This window comes from Budorcas taxicolor, chromosome 23 (assembly GCF_023091745.1).
Source record: "Budorcas taxicolor isolate Tak-1 chromosome 23, Takin1.1, whole genome shotgun sequence".
Classification (NCBI taxonomy): domain Eukaryota; kingdom Metazoa; phylum Chordata; class Mammalia; order Artiodactyla; family Bovidae; genus Budorcas; species Budorcas taxicolor.
Window position 1 is genome coordinate 821,480 of NC_068932.1, and position 25,024 is coordinate 846,503.

General features: G+C 39.4%; 2 protein-coding genes across 3 annotated transcripts in view; one reads left to right on the forward strand and one right to left on the reverse strand.

Annotated features, from left to right (window-relative positions):
* Window positions 1-3,101: 3,101 nt before the first annotated feature.
* Window positions 3,102-22,756, reverse strand: CISD1 (CDGSH iron sulfur domain 1). Of its 2 annotated transcripts, XM_052661012.1 has the most exons (4): window positions 22,608-22,726; window positions 14,778-14,872; window positions 13,661-13,866; window positions 3,102-3,522 (listed from the first exon to the last, which is right to left on the reverse strand). In XM_052661012.1, the coding sequence occupies exons 2-4, from the start codon at window positions 14,815-14,817 to the stop codon at window positions 3,433-3,435; spliced, it is 336 nt and encodes a 111-aa protein (XP_052516972.1). In that variant the 5' UTR covers window positions 14,818-14,872; window positions 22,608-22,726; the 3' UTR covers window positions 3,102-3,432. The 2 variants fall into 2 exon arrangements, with proteins under 2 accessions (XP_052516972.1, XP_052516973.1); XM_052661013.1 differs by lacking the exon at window positions 14,778-14,872 and having other exon boundaries at window positions 3,107-3,522; window positions 22,608-22,756.
* Window positions 22,757-24,319: 1,563 nt separating this feature from the next.
* IPMK (inositol polyphosphate multikinase) overlaps window positions 24,320-25,024 on the forward strand; it is a 50,273-nt gene continuing 49,568 nt past the window's right edge. Inside the window, exon 1 of the mRNA XM_052661180.1 lies at window positions 24,320-24,509. Within this exon, the coding sequence (XP_052517140.1) occupies window positions 24,320-24,509 (190 nt within the window). The remainder of the gene's footprint in view (window positions 24,510-25,024) is intronic.

Here is a 25,024-nt window from a genome sequence, read left to right on the forward strand (position 1 = left end):
TAGTTCAAAAGCATGTAATAGAATTTTACATGACCCTGGAACTACACTTATCTAATTATATGCTACAGTAGATCTGCCTTTCACAATAAGGTGGTCATTTCCAATTTTACCATAAACATACTCACCCACCTATACCATTGATAAAGTTTTGAGAATTGGCACTAGTTTTTTTTCTTCTGCTAGCTATAAAAATGCATGACTCATAATTTATCATTTTAAATTCAAAATTAAGACTACAGAAGAATTCACTGGTGGTCCAGTGGTTAGGATTCACAACTTCCACAACAGGGGGCATGGGCTCAATCCTTTATCGGGGGAACTGAGATCCCACATGCCATGGCCAGGAAAAAAAAAAAAAAAATACAGCTTAGTCTATTTAAAGGATGTCCTTTCATCAGTAAATCTAGTTCATAGATGTATTTTTCTTTAAAGCAATTCACCTTTAAAAGCATGATGCTATTGCTGACCTAGTCATACTTCTTATTAAAAGGGGGGAAGAGGCATGAAAAAATTCACCCTAAGAATTTTTCTGGCAGAATCAGAGTTTGTATACCATTACCAAAAGCTCTGCCTCTCTGTACACTGGTGCCAGTCAAACCTCAGAGATGGTTTTGGATGTAGTAGAAAGGATGGCTTTTATTCCTTTACCAGGCAGAGGAAGACAAACCTGGCTTCACCCTTGAACCACTGTCTCAACTGGAGACCTTGATGAGGGTTTCTGTAACAGTGGATCAAAAGTGGGGTCTGATGAGATAAGGAACTCCTAATCTTGATGACTATGCCAAAGCCTTTGACTGTGTGGATCACAATAAACTGTGGAAAATTCTGAAAGATATGGGTATACCAGACCACCTGACCTGCCTCTTGAGAAATCTGTATGCAGGTCAGGAAGCAACAGTTAGAACTGCACATGGAACAACAGGCTGGTTCCCACTAGGAAAAGGAGCACGTCAAGGCTGTATATTGTCACTGTGCTTATTTAACTTGTATGCAGAGTACATCATGAGAAATGCTGGGCTGGAAGAAGCACAAGCTGGAATCAAGATTGCCAGGAGAAATATCAATAACCTCAGATATAAAGATGACACCACCCTTATGATAGAAAGTGAAGAACTAAAGAACTTCCTGATGAAAGTGAAAGAGGAGAGTGAAAAATTTGGCTTAAAGCTAAGCATTCAGAAAACAAAGATCATGGCATCTGGTCCCATCACTTGATGGGAAATAGATGGGGAAACAGTGGAAACAGTGGCAGACTTTATTTTTTGGGGCTCCAAAGTTACTGCAGATGGTGACTGCAGCCATGAAATAAAAAGATGCTTACTCCTTGGAAGGAAAGTTATGACCAACCTAGATACCATATTGAAAAGCAGAGACATTACTTTGCCAACAAAGGTCCATCTAGTCAAGGCTATGGTTTTTCCAGTAGTCACGTATGGATGTGAGAGTTGGACTATAAAGAAAGCTGAGTGTCAAAGAATTGATGCTTTTGAACTGTGGTGTTGGAGAAGACTCTTGAGAGTCCCTTGGGCTGCAAGGAGATCCAACCAGTTCATCCTAAAGGAAATCAGTCATGCATGTTCATTGGAAGAACTGATGCTGAAGCTGAATTCCAATACTTTGGCCACCTGATGCGAAGAGCTGACTCATTTGAAAAGACCCTGATGCTGGGAAAGATTGAAGGCAGGAGGAGAAGGTGACAACAGAGGATGAGACGGCAGGATGGCATCATCGACTCGATGGACATGAGTTTAGTAAACTCTGGGAGTTGGTGACAGACAGGGAGGCCTGGTGTACTGCAGTCCATGGGGTCGCAGAGTCGGACACGACTGAGTGACCGAAACTGAATCTTGATGAGTTTTTTTGCTCCTTTTAATCTTGCCTCAGGTGATTTCTTGGCTGCTCTTCTCTTGATTTGCAACTGTTCAAATCTACCCTTTGGAATTCGTGGAAGATCACAATGGCTGGAGTCTTGCCTACAAGAAATGGGGGACAGAAAGACCTCGTAGAAAGCCCCACAGGGTTCCACTCAGTTTCAGTAACTTTAGATTTTGTGAAGATGTGTCTTGAAGACAAGTTTAACTAAGACACGTTGCACTACTTAAACACTGGTACACACAATTTTGGGATCAACTCTATCTACCGTAATATACAAAGCAATATGTTAAAAAAAAAATGCCAATGAGCATATTTAATATAATAACACTGACGTTTGGTTTCACTGACTTCTGTTACTTCCAAGGTAATTCTGGATTCTACATGACCGATTACTACTGAGAATTCAAGCATCTGCAAAGAAATGAGTTTACCTATGAACTTTGTCAGTTTCCAAATATGTCTGCCTATATACTATTCCTGTCTTCATTATTTTATTGCTCCTAAATATCTTCCGTTTTCATATTCTTTTCTAAATCAGCAATGAAATGCAGTTACTGGTCTGTCTTTGAAGAATATTACATAAAGAAAAACTTGTCTTCAAATTTTTGCTTTTAAGATTATATAACTTAAAAGAGGATGTAATTCTTATGTTTCTCTCCAAAATAGTTTCTTTTGTAACCATATGCCTGGTAATTGAGAATGAGGAAATAAAAATCTTCCCATGCCTTTGATCTACCCTCATTATCACCATTTCTGCCAAGGATGTGTGTTTAGTGTTCAAGAGACTTGGCATTACGTGCTCCAATTCCTTCAGTGTCTCCAGTTCAAGTGCTTGCCACTCCTTGGTGAGAATTCTGGAACCTAACATTTTAAGACATCCTTCATGACAACTTAAAATCTCTTATTACTTTGATCTAAATTTTGACTATTGGTTTCCTTAATGGATTGATGAAATTTCCAGGAAGATGAATACAAAGAAGTTACTGTCCCTTTATTACTGACCTGGCCCACTTATAATTAAGCAGAATTAACATTCATTTTGATTGAAAACCCAAAAACTGTATTTTCTTAGTATCAGTACTCTGATCAAGGAAAAAACCAAGGTCATAATAGGCTTTTCCTAGATTGTTATTAGGAGATTAATGTAGCTTTAATCACACCCATTTTACTTTCTAGGCTAAGTAATATTAAATGGTGATTAATTCTTTGAAACTTACAAGTACAATCTGCACATACATGATTTTGAGAATAATTTAATACGTTAACTTTGACATACAACTATAATCTAATGTCAGTTTTAAATGTAAAGAAACAGATCCTTACAAGACCAAAATAACCCACAGGCCATGAGATTGGTTTTTTGTTTTTCCTTTTTTGTTTCAACAGATGTGCACCACAATGGTTCCACATGTAAGGCAAATGCTGTGAATATGAAAGCTACAGTTTACCACACATCTAGAATCCAGGGGAGGTGAATTAGATGGAAGTGGTAGTCATTCTAATTAAACAATCAGGAAACATCATGACAAGTTGGTTTGCAGCATCAAAAGTGTCCATTTAAGTGTCTTTTTTCTTAATGATCAGAGGTCCCACGTTGTCTCCAGTTTCTTCATTGTGTTTTGTGTGAGATCCATCACAGAGTGGGAACTAGGAAGAGAAAGAATGTGAAATGTCTAACTGCAAAATCAGTATTATGTTTGGCAGAGTAGGGTGTCACTTAATTCACATATATAACACGATAACTCAGTAGATTTTTCTTGGCTACCTTAGAGATGGTTTTCTGAATGAGCATATGTAAAGTGTACACACTAAGGAGGAGAAAGAAATTGACTTGTGGATAAAACACAGATCATTAACTGCATTTCCATTTGTGATATCTGCTTATGGATGTGAAAAACCTTTTTTATGTTTATGTACTAGTCATATTTCCTTTCTAGTGAATTGTATCCCTGACCTATCTACTGGAAAGAGTTTAGGTTCATAATTTGTTCAAAATCAATCTGTTCATTATCCTTTTGCTAATCGACTTTATAGCAATTTTTCACCCCAACCCTTTTTATTTTGCTTATTTGTTCATATCCTTAATTTCTGTACTTTCATACAAATAATTCAGTATTTCCCTTGTTAACATCCATCATGGAGACTTCTTTCTCCTGGAGATGTGATAAATTTCCATTTGTTTTCAAGATCTCACATTGGGGAAAAGGGACAAAACTAAATATTTAACACGGTGCTTCCCCAGAGCTCACTGCAAAATATTCTGATTTGGTTTCATTTCGTATACAAAAAACATATACAGTTCTCTTGGTTAACAACATATATTATTATTTTAAAGAGGAGCTACTATTAAAGACACACACACACGGGGTGGGAGTTGGGAGGGGTGGTTCAGGAGGGAAAGGACATATGTATACCTGTGGCTGATTTATATTGACGTATGGCAGAACCAACACAATATTGTAAAGCAATTATTCTCTAATAAAAACACACACAGATACACAATTTTAACCTCAAATTTCGCAGGCTGACTGGATTTACAAACACTTCTTTGATGTCCATTATCATCATGTTCTGTGGAGTGCAACTTGCAAAATGCTGTTCTAAGAACAGCACTTAAGAATCTGTTGCTTCAGTATTATTAGAAGTGGTTGCCTCCCAAATTGTTTTACATTCATTCAAAATTTTATTAAAATTAAGTCTACATATAAAGTGTTTATTTATAGGTTCCACATTATCTTATTCATCAGCCTATTACGAGATAATGACTGTGTTTAAAATTGCTTCAGTATTAGGTAGGGCTGGTTTCCTTCACATTTCTTCTTTGTTAAAACTTTCCAGTTTATCCTTTACCTATTTATTCTTCCAAATAAACTTGAGAGTTTTTTGGCCAAGTCCTATTTTATTTCTCTTCTGTTCTTTATCCTCAGGTCTCATGCATTTTTCTGATATGAACATTTCTGCTTTATATGTTTTACAGGCATTAAGTATATATTTTCATATCTGACTATTCTTGATATATATCACATATATATAAATATATATTTGTGTGTGTGTGCCTGTATATCACTTGTTTTTTGCAAGTATATCCTCTTTATTGTTAAATGATGAAAATAAGAATTCAACAATGTTTTTAGGTGTTTCTCAGGATTTCATAATTATCAGTAAATTATTTTCTTTCCTTCTATATTTTACCTTTTATTTTTATTTCATGTCAAATGATGATACCTAGAATCTTTGTTTTATTCTTTTTGTCTGGAATGTAACTTCACTCTGGAATAAGGTATACTCGTCCACTGAAGGAGCCTATTTAGAAGAGCAAAGTGCTAGGAGTCTTGGTCTGAAGAGTAAGATCACCTTATTACTCCACCAAGGAAGTATAATTTTCAGTACCTGAAACTAGACAATGATGGTATATAATCTTTAACCTTGATGAAATGTGTCAAAGACTAAAATGACATTCAGTTGATGTTAAAGAAGTTCAATCTTAATTTTACTATCTGTATATAATTCTGAGAGGCAGTACATTAGTTAAAAACTACCTTGAAAAAAACTCAAGGTATCATCATATTGTAAATTTCTAGATGTAAAATCTATCCTGGGGTAGCAATACAAATATGATATATATGAAATTTAAATTGCTTCTGTCAATAAGATGTGGCACAGTATATTCATATTACAAACAAGTCCTTGTAGCAAACAGATGAACTCAAGCTTTCGGGTTTTCTTGCATGGATGACAAAACAGGCCATATAAAAATCAAATGGAACTGTATTCCAAAGCAAAGAACAGCATTTCAAAGTGACATATATTTAATATACAAACACAGGTGATTTTACAGTGAGAAAAAAGGTTTACATTGTTAAAAAAAAAAAACAAACTCCATTTTTTAAATAGGGATTGACATATACACACTACTGTATATAAAATAGGTTAGCTATTCGGTTAATGTATACAGGAAAAGAAACTAGAGTGGATATACGTATATGTATAACTGATTCACTTTGCTGCACACCTGAAACTAAGACAACATTGTAAATCAATTATACTCCTCCCCTCCTCCAAAGGGCTTCCCTTGTGGTTCAGCTGGTAAAGAATCCTCCTGCAATGCAGGAGACCTGGGTTTGATCCCTAAGTTGGGAAGATTCCCTCAAGAAGGGAATAGCTACTCACCGCAGTATTCTGGCCTGGAGAATTCCATGGACTGTACAGTCCATGGGGTCACAGAGTCAGACACGACTGAGTGACTTTCACTTTTGTTTCTCCTCCAGAAAAAAGGAGTGACTAAGTAGACTCTGGCTATTTCTTAATTAACTTTTATGCTTTTTTTTCAAAGTATATAAACCTCTGCATGCCTCTAAAATGTAAACTCAGGATTCAAAATCATTCTGTTCAGAGGCCAATACATCTTTTAATAGTACTTCCTATATTACCTAATATTAGTCAGAATAATTTCCCAAACTTCATGTGAAGATTAGGCATTCTGTATTTATCCATTAGTTCAGTTCAGTCGCTCAGTCATGTCGGACTCTTTGCGACCCCATGAATCGCAGGATACCAGGCCTCCCTGTTCATCACCAACTCCCAGGAGTTCACTCAGACTCATGTCCATCGAGTCAGTGATGCCATCCAGCCATCTCATCCTCTGTCGTCCCCTTCTCCTCCTGCCCCCAATCCTCCCCAGCATCAGAGTCTTTTCCAATGAGTCAACTCTTTGCATGAGGTGGCCAAAGTACTGCAGTTTCAGCTTTAGCATCATTCCTTCCAAAGAAATCCCAGGGCTGATCTCCTTCAGAATGGACTGGTTGGATCTCCTTGCAGTCCAAGGGACTCTCAAGAGTCTTCTCCAACACCACAGTTTAAAAGCATCAGTTCTTCGGCACTCAGCTTTCTTTACAGTCCAACTCTCACATCCATACATGACCACTGGAAAAACCATAGCCTTGACTAGATGGACCTTTGTTGGCAAAGTAATGTCTCTGCTTTTCAATATGGTATCTAGGTTGGTCATATTTATCCATTAGAGATTTCTTATTTTAAGATGATTAAAAGATTAAACTTTTTTTTCCCCAACAAACAACAAAGAGCCAAAATGAGTTATTTCAAGAAAGGATTAGCAATTTCATAAAAATGTGCTATATGTATTAATGAAATATATTAAAATTAACTCATACTTTACTAAATACAGTATAAACTAATGAATGGTAATTATTGGTACAAAAATTCAAGTGGCAAATTATCTGACAATATTTGTGTTTTTCAGAAAGTATCTTATTTCATTTTTTACCTTTCTGTGCAGGAGAAAGAAAACATGTGGTGGATATATACTTTTGAGCATAATCTAGGAAGTACAGCAGTTTTTGTATTAAATAACAATATAATGAAAACGAATTTTATTAGTCCTCTTTCATTTAAAATTTTAAATGTGTTAAAAATGTCAAGCAAAGAGCTGAAATTTTTTAAAAAAAGGTATATTTAATTCAGTTCATGTAGTATCAATACTTAAAAGAATCAGAGAATTGATGAGGAGAAAACGTTTAGCTCACAGATGATTCTAAATTTGTTCTAAGATGTCACTGTTTATTTATTAACAAATCCTGGGGAAAATTTTGAGAATTAAATTGGCTGCCTTCTCTGTATGTCCAGAAAATATCCTATCATTTGTTAACCCAATTAGAAAATTACAATCTTAAGCAGCTTTACAAGTAGAGAAGACAGGGTGTGGAGAAGAGATGGGAATAAATGTTTAGGGGAAAAAACCCTAGAGATCCTTGTTCTCCTCTTGGAAAGTTAGCAGACTTGGTAGGATGTTCATAAGAAAACACAAAATGTGTTTCTTCTTAATGGTTGGTTCTCACATCCCAAATTAAGCTGTTTCTGTTTTTAGGGAGATTCAACATAGAGGTAAATAAATACTCCTTGAATTATCTATTCTACTTGCAAAAATTAAAAAAAAAATTGAATCTTCTTTCTCTAAACTTTGTATTTTTAATTAGAGTTTGGATTATAATTTCCAAGGAGGCTGTCTGGGGCCATCTGGCTCATTACCATAAATTGTTCTGAGGAATGAACTTGCTTTGGTTGAGAAAGAACATAAAAGCAATGAGATCTTTGAGACTACAAAAGAGAATATGACATTTTCTATCATTCTTATGTACTTAACTTTAGCAATGTTAAGCATAAGATAGTAGATATAATAGGAAAATACATAAGAAAAAATTAAGACTTTACAAGACTGTCTTCATATGGATTGGGCAAGCAATGTAACCAATATTTAGAATATTGTGTCTGTGAAGAAAGGGAGTCAGTGCAACACACCTCTAACCATTAATGGGATGGAGACTTTCCATAATCACAGCCCAGCTCCTCAAAACAAAAACAAACTCACCACTAACAAAAAACCCCAACTCAAATTCTGAAGTTGTAAAGGCAAGAAAATGATTCTCCAGTTACATTTCAATTTCAGTTGAGCTACTGACATGAACTGGCTCATCTTTCCCCTTATTTCTTAGTCTGCTTTCTCCTTCGGTCCTCGTTCAAACTTTCTCCTGCCTACCCAATGGCCACCACATAACTCAGTAAATGATGTAACCTATTTGAGGTGTGTAGGGGATGGGAATCTAGTAAGACTGCTGAAAACTGTTCCCTTTGATATCAAGGTTCCCTCATCTTGTTTTGAAAGACTATTTCTTGTTAAGGGCGAATCTCAAATCATTGCTTGTCCTTTTGTTTCCTTCCAGTCTCTCAACCCACCATGGTCTCAGATGGGATTTCTCCCTGTAGTTGTTTTAATCATTTCCTTTGTATTGGCTCCTTTTTCTCTCACTTTACTTAGGGATAGCCCTTTTGTGAAATACTATCAAACAAGCTAGTTTCTGAAGAGCAGTGGACACACTAGGCGGGGGGGGGTGTGGGTGAGAAGAGAGGAGGAATGAACCATGTTGCTGCTGCTAAGTCACTTCAGTCGTGTTCGACTTTGTGCGATCCCATAGACGGCAGCCCACCAGGCTCCCCGTCCCTGGGATTCTCCAGGCAAGAACTCTGGAGTGGGGTGCCATTTCCTTCTCCAATGCATGAAAGTGCAAAGTGAAAGTGAAGTCGATCAGTTGTGTCCGACTCTTAGCAACCCCATGGACTGCAGCCTTCCAGGCTCCTCCATCCATGGGAATTTCTAGGCAAGAGTACTGGAGTGGGGTGCCATTGCCTTCTCCGAACATGACTAAGAGATCTGATTCATTAGGTCTGAGAAAACTACTCAAAATGTTAGAAACACCCAACAGGTTACTAGTGACTGTATCTTAATGAATTAGAGGGGAGATGGACAAGTTAAGAGTATAGGATTAACAGATACAAACTACCACATGTAAAAAATAGATAAGCAATATGGATTATTATTATTGGATATAATAATATCCAATATCTTGTAATAACCTATAATGGAATATAATCCGCAAAAAAAAAAAAAAAAAAAAACCCAAACTGAATCACTCCACTGTACACCTGAAACTTACACAATATTTTTTTTTAACTTTTTATTTTGTATTGGGGTATAGCTAATTAACAAGCAATGTTATGGTAGTTTTAGGTGAACAGCAAAGGGACACAGCCAAACATATACAATGAAACTTACACAATATTGTAAATTGACTATACTTCGATAAAAAAAGAATGAATTAAAATTGAATTAGTTTATATCACATGAAACTTTTTTTTTGGATAGGAGCTTAAATTTTGTTATATTATTAATATTATAAAAACAACTGGTTTATATGAAGAAAAAGTACTGAAAATAAACTCAATATAGGCATCTAATCAAAGTTATCAGTTATAGGCCTTCTGTGCATAGACATGTAAATATATGACTTGGCACCTGTGTGACAACCTTAAAGAACCTCAGGAATGTGTGGAGTTTTCAAAAATTTCTGGAGAACAAGCACATCCACTAATTTGAAAAGCATTCAAAGTGATCTCTGAATCCACTCATGTGAGAATAAAAAGTGCCCAAGCTTCAGTGAAAATTCAGAACTGACAAATCATAGATGCAAAGAGGATTAATAATGACATAAAAGACAAGCCTAAAAAGAAAGAAGACATTGAGAAAATGGAAACATTTAAACCATTAGCTTGTGTCCATTTGTGATTTTTCCTGAAATACTTGAGATCTTAGTTTGTAAAAGCCCATATTTGCTTTATTGACCCTTTGTTGCTGTCGTTCAGTTGCTTAGTCATGCCAGACTCTTTGTGACCCCATGGACTGCAGCATGCCAGGCTCCTGTCCTTCACCATCTCCTGGAGTTTGCTCAAGTTCATGTCCATTGAGTTGGTGATACTATCTAACCATCTCATCCTATGCCACACCTTTCTCCTTTTGCCTTCAGTCTTTCCCAGTATCAGGGTTAATTCCAATGAGCTGCATCTTTGCATAAGGTGGCCAAAGTATTGCAGCTTCAGTTTCAGCATCCATCTTTCAAATGAATCTTGAGGGTTGATTTCCTTTAGGATCAACTGGTTTGATCTCCTTGCAGTCCAAACACCCAACCAAAGCAAACACTCTTGGCTTCACTCAAGCAGTCATCTTATTTCTTTTTTTTTTCCATGCAGTGTCATATTTATACATTCATACTGTAACCAACTTGGACACAGCTGCTATTCTAATTATTCTGTTCAAATGATGCCAAAAGGTCAATTGCCTAATTGCTTTACCCCACAGTCTTAGTTTAACAGTCTATTCACCTCCTCGTCTTTTGCACACACTGATGTTCATAACAAAATCTTCTTTGAAACTTTTCCCTTTTTCACTCTGAAGCCATGATATTCTTAGTTTTCATTTAACTCTGGTGTCCATTTCATCTCCTTTTTTGACTCTTTTTCCTTTTTAGAAGACACGGAAAATTCTCTAAAGATTTCTTACTTAGCCCTTCCTTGATTTTTATCTGTACCAAGGATCTGCTGCATTCCTATTCTTGACTCACAGTTCTGCTGATTGCTATCTCCAACCCTGATGTCTCAACTTTAGTCCCACACTTCAGACTGCTGTACGTTTCTATTCAAATGTCACCTCAATGTCACTCTTTGATATTGCAATTTTCATTGGTGTCCTGAAAAATCAGCCATTCACTCCGAATTTCTTATTTCCATTGATGGCACCATCTCATCTAACCCTACAATCCTATCTTAAGCAAGACACTTCAGTGAGCTTCAGTTTTCCTCCCTCAATCTTCCACACAAATCATTCACAGTTAATCCTTCCTTCACTGGCTAATCCTTCCTTCAAAATGTTTCATGTATCTGTTCATTTTTCTTCATTCCCACAGTGAGCACTCTGGTTTAAGTATAACTTTATGTCTGAACTCCCTGACAGGGTGCTCCCCCATGTTGGGAGGGAAACTCCTTTCGAAGATGAAACAGGAGGGAAGGGCGAAGGGCACAATCTTTAAAAGAATGATGTAGCCCAAGGACATGACATAAACTGATTAGAACCAAAAAGGTCCAAGATGGCAAACAAGTCAACTTCCACTAGAACTTAAGCCTCCATATAAGATCAATGGAAAGCTGGGTTCCAGTCCCCACCACATGGGCTACAGTCCCAAGCAGGGTTCTGGCTGTGTTTGAGACCCTGCACATGGGTTCAAGTCCCAGTTTGAGGTGAACTGTTTCCTTGGTATTTAAGATTTTTGATTCGGACTTATTCTTTTGAGGAAGGAGGTACAAGGATCAGAGTAGCGTCTTCATTGATTCATCTTCCCAGGGGGCAATTGAACTCCTATGGATATCACTATGCCTTTCCAGAAAATTTGAGCCCACAGTGTAACAAGCTCTTTCTTTTATTTAAAGCACTCATAGTGCACCAACTATACACATCTATGACACCTGCTGTTTCACTATTTTAAGTGTTCTCATGCATGTATCTAGTAATAGAAACTAAATGAACTATTTTAGATCATTGACTAAAGGACCAATACAACTCTGGACTTAGGATTCATGTCAATGTATGGCAAAACTAATACAGTATTGTAAAGTAAAATAAAGTAAAAATAAAAATTAAAAAAAAAAGAAATTTCTAAAGATATTACTAAATTCTTAATCTAAGTGGTCTGTCATCACTGGATTATACAACATCAACTGCAGCCAGAGAAGGGGGTAAGTAGGATTGCTTTCCAGTACCTGGTATGTGACTTCTTCCTTATCTGTAACATGTAATTTGTGATAATAGATTTCCACTGTGGGATGAGGTCCCTAATACAACATGCTTTCAGAAATAGATACATCATTTTTATTGTCTATGTTCTTAGGCCTCACAGTATCAAATCTATTTTATTTAAATGCTAAATAGTGGCAGTACACACAGTATGTCATCGTATTTCTCTAAATATACCAGAAATTCTAAAGTCATTCAATGTATGAAGCTTTTCAAGATGACCTTAGAAGAACATTTTACCATCTTTAGATCACTAGCTGTCATCACTATCTAGAAGCTGCATGTATCACAGGCATACTTCCAAACGGAACTTGATAAAATGCAATTCTCACAAAAGAAAAAAAGATACAAAAAAATCTTGTGTTAGATATTTAAATATAGGAGTTGCAGCTTAAAGAAAGCTTAGGATACAGGGTCAGTACATATGTACTAGGTAAGAAATCTTCAGGGGCAATTTTCTCATAGTTTCTCTTGATATTTCTTTTTTTAAACTAGCAGTTAATTTTTATTAAAAAAAAACTTTCATTTTCTATTGAGGTATAAAATAAAGACTCAGTCATGTCTGACTCTTTGCGACCCCATGGACTATATAGTCCATGGAATTCTTCAGGCCAGAACATTGGAGTGGGTAGTAGCCTTTCCCTCCTTCTCCAGGGGATCTTCCCAACCCAAGGATTGAACCCCGGTCTCCTGCACTGTAGGTAGATTCTTTACCAGCTGAGCCACAAGAGAAGCGAAAGAATACTGGAATGGGTAGCCTATCCCTTCTCCAGGGGATCTTTCTGACCCAGGAATCGAATCCAGGTCTCTTGCATTGCAGGAGGTTTCTTTACCAACAGAGCTACTAGCTGATTAACAAACAATGTTGTGATAGTTTCAGGTGAATTTCTAGATATCTCCAAAACTTATCCTAGAATCCAGGAGCTTGAAACCCCAAGAGGAGAAAAAAAAAAAAAAAGACCTATTTCTCTTTGCATTTATTTATTATTTTAATTTTTTGTTTCTCTTTTTATTTAGGCTGCATACTCCTTTTCCTGGGATAGGGGACACTAAGACACACTTGGGGAAGAAATTCTAAACATAATAAGCAAAGGAATTTTTCCTTCTTCTTTGGCAAAGAATATGGTTACATTCACCTAACTCAACAAGGCTGTGATGTAACTTTATTGTGTGGTGGTTATACATTTCAGTAAATATATTCCTGAAGAGTACACAGAAAATAGAGAAAACAGAGATTCCATTAAAAAGAGAAAGAAAAGAAGAAAGGATGGTGGTGGTGGTGGTGGTGTAGTTGCTAAGTTGTGTCTGATTCTTGAGACCCTATGGACTGCAGCCCACCAGACTCCTCCGTCCATGGGACTTTCCAGGCAAGAATACTGGAATGGGTTCCCATTTCCTTCTCCAAGGGATCATCCCGATCCAAGGACTCCAGGTCTCCTACATTGCAGGTGGATTCTTTACCGATTGAGACACCAGGGAAGCCCAAAGAACAGATCTTAACAATTCATGATGATGCCAGCTTGACAAGATAGTTTAAAAAGGAATGTTACATTAAAAATGACGTTGACATAAAGGACTTGTTTCTCTTACCTTTTTGGACCTCCAACAACGGCAGTACACGGCTTTATCTCCCAAATCCTCCATGTCAAAAGCATGTACTACCTTGGGGTTGTCTTTCTGGATGTGAGGGTTTACCATAGATTTGTTGCGATGATCTTTAACATAAAATCTTTTGTAAGCTAGATAACCAATTGCAGCTGTTCCAGCAGCAATGGTAACAGCTGCGATCCATTCAACTAGAGTAGGGAAGGAAAACAAGAATAATTATCAAAACCAAAACGCATACTTATAATCTAACAAGAACGTTCAGGAAATGCAAGTTTTGAGTATTAAGTATCCCAACAGTCAAAGGTTTTTAACGTTAACAAAATGATCAGAACACACTGGTGTAGTAGTCCCTTGTTAAAACTTTCCCCAGCCCTTACTGAGGCAATTGTATATTTTCTATTGAGTGATGTTAGTTACATTAGTGAGCCTGCACATATCTATTGCTTAAAAAAAAGGCAAAAAAACCTCATACATAATGAAATCCAGATTACAAATAAGGCCATAAAAATTCAGATTACAAACAAGAACCTCTTATCCCTCTTACTATCAGGAGGTGATTATGTTAACAAAGTGATTCATTTAAATAGTAGGTCCTATAGTCATTTAAAAAGGAATAACCTCAAAGAGAAATGCTATCCAAAGAAAAAGCAAGAAAGGACAAAATTAAACCAAGCCTTAATATTAAACATTCAAAGTCACGCAAATTTTTTTTTGTTTTTTAATTTCAAAGTGTTTCATTAAAATAAGAACCAGAATATACTAATTTCATAGAAAACATAATATAATTACAGTTAGATTCTCCTTTAATAAATTCTAAATTTACATGATCCACTAGTGAATGATGTGAATTCTCCACAAATTCATTTTAAATTTAACGACTGTTTGTATGGCTGGGTCCTTTCACTATTCACCTGAAACTATCACAACATTTTAAACCCCAATACAAAATGGTTCAGTGTTATAAAAAAAAAAAAAATTAACTAAAAAAAAAAGACATTTTCCTGCCCAATTATTTGTTTGACTAATAGGCCATCTGTTTATTCTTTTTTTAAAGTAGCTTTTCAAGGATCCTTTGGAAGTCCAAGCACTTAACAACTACCCCAGTTCCAGAGAATTGTGGAGAGAAGAGGGTGCTGCATAGTCTGGTTAGCCTCAGCCTCAGAGGAGAGTTGTCTAGTCCCAGCATGGAGTGGACTGCAGGAAGAAGTTGAACAGGGGTCAGGATAAACACACTGGACTGCGTCCCAGCATTTCCTGAGTCAGATCTTCTCAGTGTTTGAAATAAGTTCCCAGACTATCAAATAAAGCCCTAGAGAGATAAGTACAAAAAACACATTCCAAAGCCAAATAAAAACATAAAATGAATAATTAACTGTATGGCTTACTTGCACTACTGAGTCAAATTTCTTATTGTACTAATGTGAGTAATCATTGAATCTAATTGTACCTTACATAAAACTGGAGCTCATTCTTACAAAACTCTAATGGAAGGAAATAACCATTCTCACACTTAGTTCCTTTTATCTTAGTCTTCCCTTCTAGCTTGTTTAATAATTTAGTTTTTATTAAGTGCTTCTAATTAGCATGTTCCTTGGCTCCTGTTTTCAACCACAGTATTTTTCTCTGCGAAAAAATTTAGTTTGTTTTTCTGGCAATGTAACCCTTCTATTCCTCTCTGCTATAATCCCCTAGAACAAACATTAACTTTATACCCTTCCCATGTGCTGCATGACTGCAAAAAGTTAATAAGTCATATGATAGCTTCAAACCTTTGGCCTCATTGAAAGATATTTTCAGCTACACGCCTTGTATAGATTTGTCTTGAATGCTATGTTTCATTAATCAAACATTTTTTAAAAATTTATTTCTTTATTACAAATGTTATTTTTTTCCTCAGTGATAAAGGATATAGATTTTTTGTTTTTGGTGCCACTGTGCATCTTATGGGATCTTAGTTTCCTGACTAGGGATTGAACCCAGGCCCATGGCAATAAAGGCATGGAGTCCTAACCTCTGGATTGCTGGGGAATTCCCTGCCTTGAATTTTACCTGCTTCATAGTATCATTCTGTGGCAACTCCAAGCAGGGCTGACACTAGCTCTGATTTCTAGTTTGATTCAAGATCTTCGTTTCTGATGCATTTTTTCAATCATGGAATTCCCTAGACAAAATGTCAGGAGGTATGGGAATCCACTTCTTAGCTAAGGGAAAGCCACTCTGAATAGCTAATTACCCATCACAAACTGGGCTAACATAGAGCTTCAAAGGTATATATTCAATTATGTCTTCTGAATGCTGAATCCTTAAGGCAGACTTCAAAGCGGCAAACAGCCAAAAGACTGAAATAAAATAATTCCCTAAATGCTGTTGATCTTAGTTACTACTTACTTTGGAGGTGAAATTTGAAGTATTGCTAACATATATGTTTTAATGGTGCTTACATATTATATAAATGTCTGAGATTGAAAACATCTACAGCTGGCTAGGATTAATTTGTCTCAAAACATGTACTCTGTTACCCTAACCCAAGGAGGGTCACTTATGACAGTACATAAATTTCACGGCACCATATGTGTGCTAGGGAAATGGCTTTGCATTTGCTCCAATGAGTTTGATAGAATCAGAGTCAGATAAGGTCTTAAGAAAACAACTTCCATCCCTCCCTCCTTCCCAAATTCTAATTCTCTAACCTCATTAGAGACAAATATAAAAGTTCCCAGAATAAGAAAAATGTTGCTGTTTTATCATTTCATTACTGCAGCCTGAATCAGTCTTTCTGGCAAAAAGCTATGGATGCCACTGGCAACTCTAGGGAAAAGAGAGAAAAGGAAACTATATGGAGATAGACGAGAATAATGATGGATTCCAAAGTCAACAATTACAATGGACAAAGGATTGAAAACCCAAGACAGTAAACAGATAAAAGCAATAAGCAAAATCCTAACATTTAGTTCTTGACAGTGTATACATCTATGAAGAACAGACACAACCTCAGGGTAAACAAGGGATTTTATCAAGACCTAATTTCTAAAGAGATTTCAGTTGGCATGTTTCAGACATTCTTTCAAAATTGGGGTCCAGAAATATCCTGAGCTTTATTTCTGCCTCTTCTAGTTATCCTTACTTCCCTTTTTTGTATGCCTCTCTCAGTGCACAGTAGTCCTATAGTTAGATCAAATGCTTCCTTTGCTTAACCATGCTTTCTATCTATACAATTATCACATATGCCAATATAGAAAATACAAAAAAATACATTTCTAAATAATCCTTCCCTTTCTTACTTTTCCCTTGGCTTACATTCTTTGTATATATTCTTTGGTTTTCTTAGTATTAATTACAGATACAGAAAACATCAACTTGTTCCCAAATCCCACACCCTCATTTATAACTCATTTCTTAACTTTTCTTTACTGTGGGAATCATTTGCTTTAACCCAAGACAGAAATCTCACCCTGTTCTTTTCCTTTAGCCTCTTTTCGGCCCCAAACTGTCCTCTCCTATCCAGTGTCAACTGCCATGGAATCAGAATGTACCCTCCACCTCAGGAGAGGGGGAGGGGAGCTGTGCTTAAATCTCTGCCTTTCTTGGGTCTACCTCAGATCTGTAGGCTATGCCTGGTAATGTTTTTCTTTCCAGGAGAAGTGTACAGGCAGTGTCCAATGTTAGTGCAATAAAAAGATGTAACAGATTCCTAATTTGAATTTGCTACTGCGTCTGTCTATACTACTATCACATTGCTCTCACAAAAATGACTTCTCTTTGGCCTTATCTTGTCCTTTAGCATCAAAGAGTGGAATTCAAATACTTCCTGAGATTAAAAATAAAACTTCATTATGGAACGCTTCAGATCAACACAGAAAATAGTGTAATGAACTCCCACTTACCCTCACTCAGCTCCAACAATTATCAATTCTCTATCAATTTCGTTTCATCACTAGCTCCCAAGTCCCTTCATTATTTATTGCTTATAACCTATAGGAGCTATCTCCTTTATTTGCAGTATGATCTGCACATTCCTTCGCAGATAAAAAACAAATCCTTTAAATGACTCGATAAATTTATTGAACCCAAACAGTATTTTTATATGTTGAGATTAAATGGAATGGAAAATTATAGTTAGTTTCAATAAAAGAGACAACGATATAACAGAGGATTAGTTTTGGTTACATGCATTGTAGTGGTGGTGGCTTCCTTGATGGTTCAGCGGGTAAAAAATCCCCTTGCAACATAGGAGAGCAAGATTGGAAAGATTCCCTGGAGAAGGAAATGGCAACCACTCCAGTATTCTTGCCTAGAAAACCCCATGGACAGAGGAGTCTGGAGGGCTACAGTCCATGGGGTCCCAAAAAGTCAGATACCACTTGGTAACTAAACCACCACCTCCATTGTAGTGCTCAGGGTTTGGGTTACATAACAAAGCCAAGGCAGACAGCCTAACACCTATTTTATACCTTGAGAGTAAAGTAGAAGGAAAGGGATTAAATTAAAGATGAGAGCAGATTCAGTGAGTTTTAGAGATACAGAGGAGCAAGAAGTTTAGTAAACTTCCTAGAAGTCATCTATTGGGTATGAGGAAGAGTCATTCGAGAATGGGGACTCTGTAGCAGTGAAAGCTGCTTAATGTTTCTTATAGTTTCTAAAACTGCAATAAATATTTGGTGTCCTATAAAAAGGGGCTTTTCAGGTGGCACTAGTGATAAAGAATCTGCCTGCTAATACAGGAGATGCAAGAGTCTTGGGTTCAATCCCTGGGTCTGGAAGATCTCCTGGAGTAGGAAATGGCAACCCACCCCCATATTCTTGCCTGGAAAATTTCATGGACAGAGAAGTCTATTGCCGGGGGCCAGCATGAGGAATTCCGCCCATGGCAAAGGTCATGAGGAAGGAGGCTTGGCATACGCAAAGGCGTGATCAAGCCTCAGGAAACCCCCTGTTCCCGAGCATCTAACCCCAAAACCAGAGTCTGTTTTATGCTCTCACCTACACCTCTGACTTTACGGGGGGCTCTCCCCCATAACCGTTTCTCTCGGAGATGCAGCTCCAAGGCAATAAAAATTCCTGGGCGTGACAAGAGTGTTTCAGCTTACGGGGACTGCTCTGAAGGTTATCTAGCCCACCTGTATAGGTTAGTCCAGCCACATGTGATTGTTTGCAGCCTCCCAATCTGAGAGGCACGAGATGTTTTAGACTTACTAAAGGCAAATTCTCTTGTGGAGTTAGAAATTATTAGTATAGTGGGTTGGTTAGGAATTATATTGGTGAAGGGTTTTTCATTTGTTGTGTCAATAATTGCTGCTAATTCCCTGCTCTGGGTGGGACAAGGATGTCTCAGGTCAAACCTCTCTGCTGACAGACTAGCTTGTGTGACAGGATTATCCATACTCCTGCCACTACCCACATGATTGTTTACTACCTCTCAACCATAAACAGCACAGAGAGTTTTGGAGTATTTGGAGAGTCTTAATTAGCATAGGGCTTTTTCTTCTTGTTGAGTCAATGATTGCCGCCAGGCCTCCATATCCTTAGGCACCTGGGAATATATTAATTAATGTATTTGGAATATAGAAAAGGAAATACAGTAGTTTTTGATGTTAGCAATACTAGACTTTTTGAGTTAATGGATTTTCTCTTTTGTAATAGATCACTGTACTTTGTTATAAATCACTGTGTCCTTGCTATGTAAAAATGTAACTTTATCATATCTTAAGACTAAACAGATCTTAAGGGGAGCATTGGTGAAAGGATTTTCATTTGTTGGGCTGATGTTTGCTGCTAAATCTCCATGTCCCCTACCCTTATAATGAATATAACTAACATATATGAAAAATAAGTATTAACCTTTAAGACTAATCATGTTAACCTTGGGTTAAATAAATTCCTTTCTTGATTGTAACTCACTACACCCTCACCCTATAGGAATGTAACTTTATTTGGAGGGCGGTGCTTGGTTTAAGAAAAAACACCCTTGGAAAAAATAAGTTTTTTGGTTATCAGGAAGAAAGGATCATAAAATGTCAGCAGGTCTCACTCATGGCCAGAAGATGATGTACCTTTTTTTATACATTTATGTGAAGCACCTGATTTTGATAAAGGTCAGGACTGCTGACCCCCACGTGACTCTGTATTCATCCCTATGTGTAACAAAAGGTATATAAGCAAACCCAAAAATAAAGAAATCGGATCAGTTTCCGGAAAGACTGATTCCCTCATGTCGTTCTTTTCTGCTCCCCATTTTTCTGGCTGAATTCCCATCTGGAGCATGGATGCTATTCCATGTAATCTAAGTTATTCAGCCTCTTTTTCTCCACTGATCTTCCTACTACACTATCCATTTCTAATCCCTCTTTATCTGTGATTAAATATGTATTTTTCCAAAGACGCTGACTCCGTCCCCACCTTCGAATCACCCTGGATCCACCGGGGCTGGACCCCGGCAGTCTATCAAGCTATAGTCCATGGGGTCCCAAAGAATTGGACATGACTGAGCACACATACAAACACACACTCACAAACATTACATAGAAAGTAAGTGTGGTATAATGTCAATTATACATCAGTAAGGAAAAAAAAGTGGGTAACAAAAGCCATCTCTCTGACTGCGATTGTTGGATTACAATTCCAATTATTCATCCTCATTGCCTCTACCAGATTCATGTCCTGACCTGATCTGCATTCATCTTATTTCTAGCGCAACCATTATTTTTTAAAATTCATTTTATTATTCTTATTGTAATTTATTTATTTAATTTTTGGGTGAGGTGAGTGGCATACAGGATCTTAGTTCCCGGACCAAGGACGGATCCCAGGACCCCTGCATTGGAAGTGAGTGAGTGACAGTTGCTCAGTCGTGTCTGACTCTTTGCAACCCCACAGACTGTAGCCTGCCAGGCTCTTTTGTCCATGGAATTCTCCAGGCAAAAATACTGGAGTGGGTTGCCATTTTCTTTTCTAGGGGATCTTCCCCACCCTGGGATCAAACACAGGTCTCCTGAATTGCAGGCGGATTCTTTACCATCTGAGCCACCCCAGAAGCTTACTATTATAAGAGACACTTCTAAGTATAAAGATAGGTCAACTTAAAAAGTATCAGCAGATAAATGCTTGACTTTATCTTCTACCTATAGACAATACATTAGAATACGTAATGAATTCACACACCTTTTCCAAAGGAATACCTGAAACAGAAGTAGCAATAAAGCTGTAAATGACAATCATCAATCAGATGAAATAATTTAGATGAAGCTTTTCTCTAAGAGATTTGCTACTCCATCTGTTCCGAGTCCTAAACACCAGACCCTCAAGGAAGTCTCCCACCCATTATTTTTTTACCTGAATATAAATAAGAATTCTGCATGCATATACACGCCCTTTAATTTTTTATTTAACATTTATTTATATCGTGCTTTGTTGTTACGGTGGGTTTAGTTGCTAAGTAGTGTCTGACTCTTTTGTGACCCCATGGACTGTAGCCCACAAGGCTCCTCCGTCCAGTGCCAAACACCATCCTATTCCCTTTATAACAATATAATATATACACAAACTATAAAACATATATATATATATAATTCACTTACTTAACTGAGAAAAGACATGATCATCCTCCCCCAAATCAAAAGATTTAAGCTGATTTTCAATCTATAGCAATGAACAGGTTTGGTTTAAAAACAGAGTAGAAGAATTTGAGATCTAAATGGATCTGTCCCTTGCCACACCACAGTATTTGTGGAAGAAGGCACCCGTAGAGGTGATTTACAAAGGCTTTGGGCCCCTCCTCATAGTCCTCACAACAATCTTTATGCTTTTAGGTGAAATAAAAACTTTGAAAACTTGAAAATAAGTTGTGCAAATAACCAGCTCTTATATACTGCATTAGTAACTTAAAAAGGTCATGCGTTATCACTTTCATTCAGTTAGGTAACTTTTGGCTACAAGTGAATTTTCCAATTTATAGACTATTACAAAATTAGGGCACAAGTTACCAGGGATCTGTTATAGAATCTGGCAATACATGAATCAATAAGGCTATTTTAAATTAACTTCTGGACAATCTTTTTACCTAACTACTTTTACAGGGAACCAAACCTTGAGGTGTGGTGTTTTATATCTGGGCAAAGATCACTTCTATCACGCAGCGGGTATACATTATTATATTAACAATTATACTACCACTAAGAGTTGCTATAAAGTGAAGCTCCATATTAATTGACTTCTAGAAAGTCCCTTAATTTTAACCGGACCTTCTCTGAAGTAACATTTCAGAAAGCTGGGTACCAGCACTAGGGAAGCAAGGCTGAGAAACGTGAAAAGAGCTGTTTTTAATCCTCGCTCCAGGACTACCGCCACCGAGCGCCAGATGCTAGAGGCATAATTGAAAAAAAAAGGGGGGGGAAAAAAAAAAACCTGGTAAAACTGAAGACCTCGGATTGGGTTTCTTCCTTTTAAAAAAAATGTGCAAAACTAAAATGTGATTAGTCATGCCTCGCTTGAGAGCTGCAGGAAATCCACGTTTTTGCTCTACGGTGATTTAAACCTTGAGACGGGGGAAGTTTTTTTTTTTTTTTTTGCTTTTGTTTTTACCTTTCCTTTTTCCCCAAGTCTTGTGACCTAACAGGAGTTTCAGGGGAGAACAAGAAAAGCTAGCAGCGTAGCGGGCTCATTAGGATTTAGGGTTTAGCTAGCTAGGGGAAACGAGGTCTACACCTGGGGAGATACCTGCATGGCCCCCATGGCACTTATGCCCCGCGATCGTAGCCTGATCTCACCCCCTTGCCCCATGCGGCCCGGGGAGCCTTGCAGGCCCGCGGAGCTTTTGCCCTTCTGTATTTCAAGGTTACAGGACTGGCGGGAACGCACGGCAGCAGTATCAGTCCAAGCAGCTGCAACCAGTGCGCAGGCCGACAGCCGCACCCACTCCCATGCCCCACTTCACCTCGTACGTTGGAAGTCATACTCATGGCGCCGACGCTTGCAAGGGTGTGCACAGGACACTGAGCACAAACCGGCTCTCGCGGACAGCAGGAGTCAAGGTGCGACAGGCGTACGTCCTAAGGGCACTGACTCCAGGCAGCTACCGCGCAGGCGCCGCGACTGGCCGTCAGCACGTGTGTATTAAGCACCCGGGCTGATACTGAGCATGCGCGGAGCTGAGTCCCGGACCTTTAGGAAGTGTTGAGTACGGATTTTGACAGCCGCAAGAGGAGGGAGGAGGGAGAGACCGAGAGAGGTAGCAACTGAGTTTGCGCAATCCTGAGGGGCTTGGTTCTGGAGCCCAGCGGACCCACCTTTGGAATAGAGTCCGGGCCAGGTTTTATGTCTCTCCCAGGTTTGCGGATTTATGAGGGCAGATTGTATGTGCTGATATAACACTTGCCATATTCGGATATCTAAGATTTCACTCCCAAGTTTCTTGCTTAGTCTGGTACCTGTAAGGCCAGGTCCAGTTTTCATTTGAAATGCCAAACACAGGAACCAACTGTGGTGTCCCATCCCAGAATCTCGCCCTCGCTCCCGGTGTGCACTGCTCCCCCCCCGCCCCGCCCCATTTTTCCCCCGATTTCGACACAATTCTCCATCTATGGAGCATCTTGGAACTTGCGTTAAGGGTGCAGTGGGAGAGAGAGAGAGAGAAAAAAAAAAAGCCTGCTCATTTCTTTTAAAAAACGTACTCACTTAAAAAAAATTAAGATTATTTCCTATCTTCTACAGTCTGAAATTAGTGTCGGTTTCAAAATTTTTTGAATAAGTTGTTTATGACTTGTTATAAGTTGTTTAAAGGCACCAATTTGGTGAGGAGGATAGGATTACTTAAAGGGTGTTTCGAAGGCTGCCTGGTTTTACTCCTATTGTATCTTTCCGGAGCGGGGAGTTGGAGGAAGGTGATTGCGGTAAAAGGTGGTCTCCCAAGCTACCCAGGGCAACGCTTCTGCCTCCCAACTCTTAACGAGTGACTGACTGCCTCTTACAACTGCAAGAACCAGACGTCTTTAAGCCGGGGACGCGCTGAAGCGCGTACTGAATGAATGAAGTAACAGCCAGGGCTGCACCAAAAAGGCCCATCGGGTGGGGATGAGAAAAGCTCCGCTCGTGCTCGCCCCTTCCAGGTCCTTCCGCTCGCCCGGGCAGCGCCAAGCGCGCGCCCCGCCTCTGGGGGTCCCGTCGGGCGGCCTCTGGGCATGCTCAGTAGCGGCGAGTCGCGCAGTAGGAAGCTAGCGACGGAGGCGGCCGTGCAAGCGGCGCTGACGCGCGCGCGGCAGCTAAGGGGACTGGAGGACGGCGGGAGGGGGCGGGGGCGCGGGAGGTGGGGCTGTCGTCGCCGTCAAGGCCCCGGGGAGCGCGAGGCGCCGCCGCCGCCGCCGCTGCTCTTGTGCTTGGATCTGTCTCCAGGGCTGCGCCGGGATCGGCAGCCGCGGCGGCAGAGAAGCGGAAACCTAGAGCCGCCCCGAGCGGAAAATTGGGCAGGGGAGCGCCTGCGCCTCCGCGGCGTCATGGGCCCCCTCCCCGGGCCACAGCGGGCACCAGCCGCAGGAACCCCCGGGCCTCCTCGCGGCCGAGCCTGAGCGACCCTCGGGTCCTACGGAGCCCTCTCCCTCCGCCCTATTTTTTCCCCTGCTATCGCGGCTGCTGCCGCCTCAGCTCTCCGTTATGGCAACGGAGCCGCCATCCCCTCTCCGGCTTGAGGCGCCTGGCCCCCCAGAAATGCGGACCCCACCGACGAGCGAGACCGCCCCCGAGGGCACTCCGAAGCCGGCGGGCGGCAGGCTCCGCTTCCTCAACGGCTGCGTGCCCCTCTCGCATCAGGTGGCCGGGCACATGTACGGGAAAGACAAAGTGGGTAAGTGGGGGTGGCGCGGGGCTCGCCGCTCCCCTTCCGCCTTCTCGAGACCCCGGCCGGCGGAGGCACCGGGGGCTCACTGACCGGGCTGGACGCCTGTGCTGGTGTGCACGCCGCACCCTGGATCTCTTTCACTCCCCCCCAGAGCCTCGCGACCGGTGCAGCAGGGGCTTGAAAAGTGGGGCGATTTCTGGGATGTGGGGTGTCAGGCCTGCAGTGGGAGATGGCGAGAGAGGAGTGTCTGGTCTCCCCAGGGAGGGTGGATATTGATTGGAGACGGCGTTTATTGTTAGTGAAAATAAGGAACTTCGTTTTTACTGGATGGGGAAGTAAATTCTCCCCTGAGCACAAGGTCTGTTTATTATAGGCGGGTAGCTAGTATTGCAAAAGAAAAGGAATGAAACGCAGATGATGCTAATCTAAGTGCTTCTCTTTTCCGTGCAGCTGCATAGCTGGAGGAGAAGAAAAAACAGTTTTGTTTTTTAATGTTTGTTTGTTTGGGTTCTGTTTTGTTT

Excerpts from the sequence above, each read along its gene's own strand:
- CISD1 (XM_052661012.1), bottom strand. The coding sequence starts at position 14,817 with ATGCAGCACCCTCTTCTCTCCACAATTCTCTGGAACTGGG. Across the intron at positions 13,867-14,777 it reads CACAATTCTCTGGAACTGGG|TTGAATGGATCGCAGCTGTT; the intron begins GTAGTTGTTAAG and ends TCCCTACTCTAG. Across the intron at positions 3,523-13,660 it reads GTTGTTGGAGGTCCAAAAAG|TTCCCACTCTGTGATGGATC; the intron begins GTAAGAGAAACA and ends TTCTCTTCCTAG.